This window comes from Arachis ipaensis, chromosome B06 (genome assembly GCF_000816755.2).
Source record: "Arachis ipaensis cultivar K30076 chromosome B06, Araip1.1, whole genome shotgun sequence".
In the NCBI taxonomy this organism is placed as follows: domain Eukaryota; kingdom Viridiplantae; phylum Streptophyta; class Magnoliopsida; order Fabales; family Fabaceae; genus Arachis; species Arachis ipaensis.
In genome coordinates, this window is record NC_029790.2 from 52,418,910 (window position 1) to 52,427,967 (window position 9,058).

The window sequence follows — 9,058 nt, forward strand, 5'->3', positions numbered from 1 at the left end:
GGAATTGATAGTAGAAATATTAGGTTTTAAAATGGATTGGGTATCTTTTATTTTAGTTTAAAATAAAAAAATTTAGGATAGAGTTTGGTTATAAATTGTACTTATTTTTATAATTGTACAGAGTTAAAGGGTCTTTTTTTTATTTATTTAAAAAGACCCAGTAAAAAAGTCGTTTGATCTCTTATTGCATACTTAAAGGAGACTGATTTTGCTGAAGTTGCGGAGTTAAAAATTTTCACCTAGACTATTCGCTCCTATTTGTCTTTATTAAAAGATAACATCCTAAGACACATATATTCCATATGTTATCCGTAAATGGATCATTATCCTCCAATACGATACTTATCAACTTGGCCTATGGACATATAGGGAATCGGTAGTAAAAAAGCTCTCGTTTAGATTTAAACAATAACAACAACAATAGAAATTCAAATTTTATATTTTAGTTAAAATTTTTAAAAAAATATGAGTTTTATAAATTTATGAATCTAAAATAGAATAATTAATAATTTTCTACAATTTATTAAAATCATCAAAATTCATTAACATTTAAGTAATTATTACCAAGATTTTTTATGTTAAAAAATTAATATAAAATTAGTCTTTCAAAGTAATATACACTATAAGAAAAATGCTAAGTATCGTCAAATTTATTGGTGGATTTACTAAAAAATATGCCAATAATATATTTACTGTCGAAATAAGTCTGACGGAATAAACCTCACCAGTAATTATTTACCGGTAGATATTTTCGTCGCCGCTAATTACCGTTGAAAAATTTTCACTGGTAATTTTTTCCATCGGATTTTCTCCCGATAAATCCGACAGTAAACTTAAATTTTAAATATTTAACACTACAAAATTTTTATTTGTTTGTGATAATTTTTTAATGGGAGTTACTAAAAACTTTAATAATATATTTTATTTGTGATAAATTATAAAACTTCCTAAATAATTAACAAAAACTCCCACTACTCTCAATCCACCCCAAACAAATATTTACTCAACCCATACAAAAAAAAAAGATATCATAACAGGGCTTCGAGAGAGAAGACGAGGGAGAGTGAGATATCTCTGAAACTTTAGAATTTCAATGTCATCGCCACAGCCACCGCCATTCGTGTCTTTGCCTCTCTTGCCGTCATTGTCTCCTTCGTTGAGGTAATGCTTAGATCTTCTGCTTCTGCGTCATCTTCTACGGCGGGTTCTTCCGCTGGTTTTGCTTTTGCCCCAGTGGCTTGAAGCATTCAGAGCGAGGTTTCAGCGCGGACGCGGTGGCACTGGCTGACGAGATCTGGAAGGCGAGCGAGTGGGAGTCTCTAGAAGCTTTGATTGAAGCTGTGATCGAAGCGTTTGGTGTTGTGATGAGCGGATATTTTATACACTTTTTGGCATCATTTTCATATAGTTTTTAGCATGTTTTGTTTACTTTTCATTAAGTTTTCATAGGTTTTAGTGTAAAAATCACATTTTTGGATTCTACTTTGAGTTTGTGTGTTTTTATGCAATTTCAGCTATTTTCTGGCTGAAATTGAGGAGCTGGAGCAAAAGTCTGATTCAGAGACAGAGAAAGCACTACAGATGCTATCTGGACCTGACCTCCTTGCACTCAGAAGAGATTTTCTGGAGCTACAGAAATCCAAATGGAGCGTTTTCAATGGCTATGGAAAGCTGACTTTCAGAGCTTTCCAGCAATCTATAATAGTCTATACTTTACTTCATATTAGAAGGCCCAAAACTGGGGTCCAACGCCAGCCTTCTGCCCCCTTCCAGGCGCCCAGTGCCCAAGGAGAAGAGACCAGCGACCAAACGCCCAAAGAGGACCCCCTAGCCAGCGTTCAACGCCCTAGAGGCCTCCTAGCACGTGAATCTCATCAAAGCTCAGCCCAAACACTCACCAAGTGGATCCCAGAAGTGGATTTTAGCACTAAAAAGACTGTTTTACCCTTCTTATGTAATCCTTAGTCAGTAGTTTAGTATATAAGTGATATTTTACATAATCAACCAACTTTACACCATATTTTTGAATTTCATATTGTATTTCCTATCAGTATGAGTTTCTAAACCTCCTAGGTTGAGGGGAAGAGTCCTGCTGAGTTCTATGAATTAATAAAAGTATTACTGTTTCTCTTCAATCCGTGTTTGATTTAATTCTAAGATGTATATTTGTTCTTCCACATGATGAATGGGATGATCCATGACAATCAGCTCCGTTCATCATACTAAGATAGCGTTCTTGACAACCACCCCTGTCTACTTGGATTCGTGTTAATACGTGACTGGAAAGCATAAACCGCTAGCTTGATTATATGTCTCTTAGACAGCTAATCCACGACTTCGTTGGGGACTTCTCGAGACACCAGTTCAGCCAATTTATGGGGAGATTAGGGTCTCTGTGGTAGAGGCTAGAACCCAAAGGCACAACATTCTCTGATCCAGAAGATCTGACTTTGTCTGTGGCATTTTGAGTAGGATCATTAAGGAGAATGGATTTCAGGAACTTCACCCTCAATCAGACTGGATGCGCACTAACCCTGGTGTTCAGATCTGAAGGAGTATTGACGACTTCTCAAGAAAGGCATTGATCACATACAGCCTGCTATTGAAGAATTCACAATTGAAGGAGACAGTAAGACCAGAGTTAATTCAGAAGGACAAACCAACTCCAAGCCTTAACCATCTTCCTATCTCTTATTATAATTTAATTTACAAAGTATTTTATACACTTTTATTCCTTTCATGTGAACCTAGATTAGATCTCACAAATCCAATAATTTCTTGATTCGCCTGACTAAGACCTGCAAGATAACTATAGCTTGCTTCAAATCACAATCCTTGTGGGATCGACCCTGACTCGCTCAGGTATTACTTGGACGACCCAGTGCACTTGCTGGTTCAGCTGTACGAAGCATGGGAATTCGTGCACCAATTTTTTTCATTTCACATTCATATGCATTGTTATTATTATTCTACTTTGGGGCATTTTCTCCCCTTTTATTGCTTCTTTTTTTTGTTTATTTTCATTTTCCATTTTTTTCTTTTTATTTTTCTCCTCTTTTTCTTTTTTCTATTTTTTTTTCAAGATAAAATATATACAAGAGTATCAATGCATATGGTTTAAATATTTAGTGCATGAATATGTACCCAATCGCATGATTTTCAACAAAAATATAAAATATACTTTTACCTCAACCAATGATCCCAAGTTTCCCATATCCAAATGATACTCACCCTCACTAGCCTAATCTAATCAAAGATCTAAATTAAGGGACATTTATTATTTTTCACTTAGGGGTAGTGATGTGCTAAAATTAAGAACAAAAGGGATTAAATAGGCTCAAAATTGACTAACAATGGTAGATAAAAGGGTAAGGCTATTTGGGTAAGTGAGCTAGTGAAATAACGGCCTCAGTCATATAAATTCATTCAAACACAAAATAATGGATATAAAGAATCAAACAAATCAAAGATTACAATCATAGAAAGAGAATAATGCACACAAGAATGGGAATAAGTGGCTATATGATGTAACCACATAATTAAGCTTAAAACTCACATGTTTGTGTGTTCTTAGCTCAAAAACCATGTTCCAAAATTAATTCCTTCAAGCAAGTTTAATAAAAAAAATTTTTATTCAAATTGGTAGGGTGCCCTAAAACAGTTTTCTTGGAAAAAAATTATCAGTCTAACCAAGTAGTCCTAACAAGAAAAAAAATGGTGGAATATATACAAACTCTAACTATCATGCAACCTATCATGAAATGCAATGACTAACTAACAAAGACGATTAAGAATTGGTGTTGGAAAAGGAAGTAGTTACCCACGGAGGTTGGTCCTCGACCTCCCCACACTTAAAGATTGCACCGTCCTCGATGCATGCAAAGAAGAGCAAGGTGGATGGGTTGCTACAACTGATGAACTCCTTCAAAAGATTGTGCGGAGGGACTTGCTTGTTACCCCATTTAGAAGCTTTTCCTTTCCCTCTCGGTGGCCAGCCTAAAAGAAGAAAAAAAGAAAGAAAATTAAGCCCACAACAAAGATATCAAAGCAAATAGAACATAGGCGGGGGCTAATGCCCAATAAGAGTAGGGTTCTCAACTACATGGTAGCTACAACATGTAAGTGAGAGAGCAATATAAGCAAAGGGCATATCAACTAACACTTGATGCAAGAGTAAAATCAAAGCATAAGTAAATGGTATGAAGAGAATACTCGGAAGCAACAAGTTCAAATAGGAATTGACACAAACAAGATTAGTGATAAGCATGAGAGCATTTGGTCCCATCCTAACTCAATGATAATAATTCACAAAAACAAAGAATAATGAGTTAGAAAGGACTAAAGCACTAATCTTGTGTGTAGAATGAATATTATAATTAGTCTTAAACAAGTCACGAAGCACCAAAATAATGCAAGAAATTCTCAACAACTGAGTATGAGAATTCAACACTAATGTTAAAATAAGAAACTTAGAAAAGAAAATAAGAACAAGCTATAAAAACAAAATTAAAATGCAATGAATGAAAGTATGCAAATGCAATAAACAAAAGAAAATGAAAGATAAGAAAAATAAGAAGCGAAAACTTAAAAAGAGGAAGAAGAAGAAATAAAGAGAAGTAAGAAAGAAATGATGAGAAAGGTGAGAAGAGAAGAGAAGAGAAGAAAAGGAAGAAAAGAAATGGAAGAAGGCAAGAGAGAAGAAGAAGAAAGAAAGAAGAAGAAAGGAGAAGAAATAGGGCAGAAACAGGGGGCGAAGGCGACACGCGCGCTTCATGCACGCGTACACGTGGGAAGCAGAGAAAGGCATATGACGCGTGAGCATCGTCCATGCCTACGCATGGCTAGCAGAAAAGAGAGGGGATGTGTACGTGTCAGCCGCGCGTACGCGTGGGGCTAAATCGCGCTCCCTGCACAACTCCAGCACAACTCCAGCGCAACTCTCTGATTTTTGTTCCAAGAGTTACAGCATCAGCCTACGATGCGTGCGCATCGTCCACGTCACACGTGGGTGTGCGAAAAAGACCAGTGACATGTACGGGTTAGATACGCGCACACGTGGAGTGCCCCCTTTTTTTAACATAAAAATAGAAACAGGGCACTCTCCTAACCTATAAACACTCTAAAGCAATCAAAATTCAAATTTAACAAAAATCTTTTAGTTTTTAAAAAATTTTCAAAGATAAAACAATCAAAACTTGCACTTCAAGCAAAATACAATTCAACAACAACCATTCTAATGAAAGCATGAACATAACAAGCAACCTAGCAATCAAAGCAAGATATGCAAAAGTATGAAAAGAAGAAAACTACCTAACAATGGCAACTCAATTCACTCATTGATTATATATACAAGAGAATGGAAAGAGTTTACCATGGTCGGGTGTCTCCCACCTACCACTTTTATTTAAAGTCCTTAAGTTGGACAATTGATGGGGTCCTTCCTATGGTGGCTTATGCTTGAACTCTTCCTTGAATTCCCACCAATTTTTGCATTTTCAACAGCCTTCGGGATCCCAAATTATGTGCCCCACTCTTCTAAGAACTTTCAAGTAAGTAGTAAGGCCCCAAGATTGATGACTGTTGATGTGTATTCCGTGGTCCTATGCTTTGTTTGTCAACACCCCTTCCTTTTGATCTACATGCTTCCAATTGGGTGACAAACTTCTTGAATTCTCCTGATGACTCCTAATCCTCATCTTAACTCCATTGAATTGAGCTTCACTCCACATATGAATCCCAAAGTTTGAGTTTTCATTCACTATGCACCTTGATTCTTGTTGCCAACCAACATCCAACTCTTTTCTACTTTCTAGCCCACAAATAGCTCTAAGTTAACCATCCATTTCTAACAAAGCATATTGATATGGGCCAAGGAAATTAAAGGATGAGATGATTACCCACTCAATTTGTAACTTGGATGGTGACTTAGCAAGGAGGGTATCCAATGATTTTCACAATGTGAGCTTCACTCCTTTTGACTCCTCCTTGATGTCTTCTATCTCTTGACAACTTTCTTCAACTTTTACTTATTTGTCAACTTCTTCCAACTCTTCCTCATCATCAATCAAACCAAATTTTAGAGGTTGTGTGAAGTCCACTTCAATACTTTGTAGCTTTTCTCCATTAACCTCCTCCAAGTCTTCTTCATCAGCAATCACATCAAATTTTGGAGGTTGTGTGAAGTCCACTTCAACATCAATTTCACATCCAATAGAAGAAGTTTCAACAAGGTCACCAATGTCACTTGGTGTAGAGTTGTCTTCAATGATGGAACTTGCCTCTTGCTCAACCTCCCCTAAATCTTCAACTATTTCTTCATCTTCAAGAGTTTCTACTTCCTCCACTTGTTGCAAAAAATACTCTGTCTCTTTGTTCTCAAGTTGAGATTCTAGAATCTCCTTCATGCTCCGCTTTTCGATTGATTTTCCACATTCATCCGTGGAAATGCTTTGGTTGTGGCATGAATCCCATGAGTCCAAGTTAGCTTTAGTTTTGGCAAGGTTAGCCTCATTAGCTTCGTGCATCTTTTGGGCTTTCTCTTACTCCCTTTGAAGTATGATTACTTGAAGCCGATCCGTTAATTCCTTGAGACGATCCCATGGCCTTTGTTCCGCTTGGTTGACATAATTAGGATCATGTTGCTCTTGGATTGATGGATATGAGTATTCTTCCATGGAGGGTTGTGGTAGGAAGGAGAGTTCTTCATGTGGTTGGAAGTTCTCATGTATGGGAGGTGGTGGTTCAATAGGATTGTGGGGGTAATGGTGTTGGAATAGTGGTGGTTCAACGGGTGCTCGTTCATAATAGTCACAAAGGTGTGCATAAGGAGGATATGAATTTGGATTGTGTGGAGGTAATTGGTGGAAATAGGATGTGGACTGAGAGTATGGTGGTTGAGGACTATGTTGAGAGTATGGTGCATGGAATGATGGTGGTTGAGTGGCATAATCATGATAAGAACCATCATATCCATGGGAATGATATGCATTATAGGAGGGGTTACAATCATGGTAGCTTGGTTTAGGAGGTTGCCATGATGATTGCTCATATGGGTGTGGCTCCCTTCTCGAGAATTCTTCCCTCCCATAATGTGATCCATCATTAAAGTCTCCATTACCTACAACATAGTCATAACCATATCCAAAACCACAAGGATGAGAATTCATATGGAAAAGAGAAAATCAAAACAAGAATAACAAAAAGCAAGGAAAAATTAAACTCCTAACTACTAGTAAAATCAAGAAATAACCAAAAGAAAAATATTCACAATACGAACGTATTCACAATAGCTAATACTATAACACCATTGCAATTCCCCAGCAACGGCGCCAAAAACTTGATGGGAGAATTATTGTCGATCTAGAATTTCTCAATAGAAAAAGAGAACTTCGTTGTAAGCATAGTTCCAAACCAACTAATAACTCTCCATCAAAGTTTAATATTGTTTGTCACAAGTACCACTACAAAAAATTTTTGGTTAAAACAGCGGTTTTTTTGGGTATTTACGGGGGTTTGAACCGCCATTATTACCAGGAACGGCGGTTTTAGAAAGCGACATAATTCTGGGTGCCATTCTGGTTATTATGGCGATTTTTTGAAAATCACCACAATTTCCTGTGGTTAAAACGGCGGTTTTCTGCTGGGTTAAAACGGCAGTTCAAACCGCCTTTATTTCCAGGTTAAAACGGCGGTTTAATGGTGGGTTAAAATGGCGGTTTAAACCGCCATTATTTTCAGGGAAAAAACGGCGTTTTTAGTTGGTTAAAACAGCGTTTATGAACCGCCATTTTTACCTTGACAGAGTGACATTTTTTGTTGGTTAAAATGGCATTTGAAACCGCCGTTTTTACCTGATTAAAACGGCATTTTTAGTTGGTTAAAACGGCATTTTTGAACTGCTGTTTTTACCCTAACGAGACATTTTTACCGGATTAAAATGGCGTTTCATACTATTTAAAATGGCAATTACAAACCACCTTTTTTTTCGGATAAAAGTGACAATTTTATCGTTTAAAAAAGCAATTTTTACCGTCATTTTTATCGCATTAAACAAATAATTTTTTAATTAAAATTTCACAATAACCAAAAATCATAATCCATAAACAAAATATTATATAACTCATAATCAAAGTATTAAACATAATATATGATTCTTTAGTATTGGAAATAAAAACTAATAACTCATACACAAAGTATCAAACATAACATGATTTTTAACTATATACATACAACGATAACAATTTCTTATATATACACAAGACAACGTTCACTGAAACCAAGTTTTCATTACGTAAATCCTTGTAAAATCTAATCTACCAAGAGAAAATACAACAAAAAATTAGTAATGACAATTCAATATTAAAAATAATAACTAAAAAAGTCAGAACCTAAATTGATTCATCAGTATTTGTTTATATATTATATCCCAATGAAATTAGGTGAGACTGTGCATGAATAAAAAAAATATACGACAAATATTTCTTTTACCTAAATTGATTCATCCCAATGAAATGTTTCCTTTCAGCTCCTTGCTCTCTCAATGAAGCCAGACACATGCTTTAAGCTGTTGCAAAATGGAAGAAACTCATATCTCAATATCAGAACTTCATAAAAAAAACAAGTGAAGCAACAAAAGGTAGAGCCTAAAATTATAGAGGATTCAGCCCCAAAAAAATTTAATAGAATAACCAAGTTGACTTGTTACTTAGTTATGCAATTAGAAATACTTACCTCAAAAACTCATATAGGAAAGCTTACAATTCCTTTAATGTGATTAGATTTGAAAATGTTTCAGGCAGTTCTCCAGTGAAATTGTTAAAGAGGTAAGATTCCGCAATGGGCGAAAGCCTGATGGAGCAATGCCGCGTGGAGGTAGAAGGCCTACGGATCGTGAACTTCTTTTCCCGGAGAAGAAGTAATTGCACTGCTTGGGGCCCAGAAAGCGAAGGGAATGAGCTCGGCTGCTTATCCTCCACACTTATTTTTCTCCGTGCCTGTTTCGCTCCATTTTTCACTTTGAATTGGTCAAAATACGCGGATGAAAACTATATATATAAAT

At 36.2% G+C, this 9,058-nt stretch overlaps 2 protein-coding genes across 10 annotated transcripts in view; both read right to left on the reverse strand.

Annotated features, from left to right (window-relative positions):
- The window catches only part of LOC107648737 (phosphatidylinositol 4-phosphate 5-kinase 9), a 16,453-nt gene extending 7,835 nt beyond the window's left edge, over positions 1–8,618 (reverse strand). For 3 of the 5 annotated variants that reach the window (XM_016352567.2, XM_021104481.1, XM_016352571.2), the window contains exons 1-3: positions 8,488–8,618; positions 5,396–7,117; positions 3,821–3,996 (exon numbers count right to left, since the gene is read on the reverse strand). The gene's annotated coding sequence lies outside the window, so the exon portion shown is untranslated. Of the gene's footprint in view, positions 1–3,820; positions 3,997–5,395; positions 7,118–8,487 lie in introns of those variants that run through there. The other 2 variants (XM_021104480.1, XM_016352570.2) reach the window with 2 other exon arrangements.
- LOC107648735 (purple acid phosphatase 23-like) overlaps positions 8,497–9,058 on the reverse strand; it is a 4,728-nt gene continuing 4,166 nt past the window's right edge. For 3 of the 5 annotated variants that reach the window (XM_021104485.1, XM_021104482.1, XM_021104484.1), the window contains 2 exons: positions 8,731–9,044; positions 8,497–8,563 (listed from right to left, as the gene is read on the reverse strand). In XM_021104485.1, coding sequence (XP_020960144.1) covers positions 8,754–9,044 — 291 coding nt within the window. In that variant the 3' untranslated portion in view covers positions 8,497–8,563; positions 8,731–8,753. Of the gene's footprint in view, positions 8,564–8,730; positions 9,045–9,058 lie in introns of those variants that run through there. The other 2 variants (XM_021104483.1, XM_021104486.1) reach the window with 2 other exon arrangements.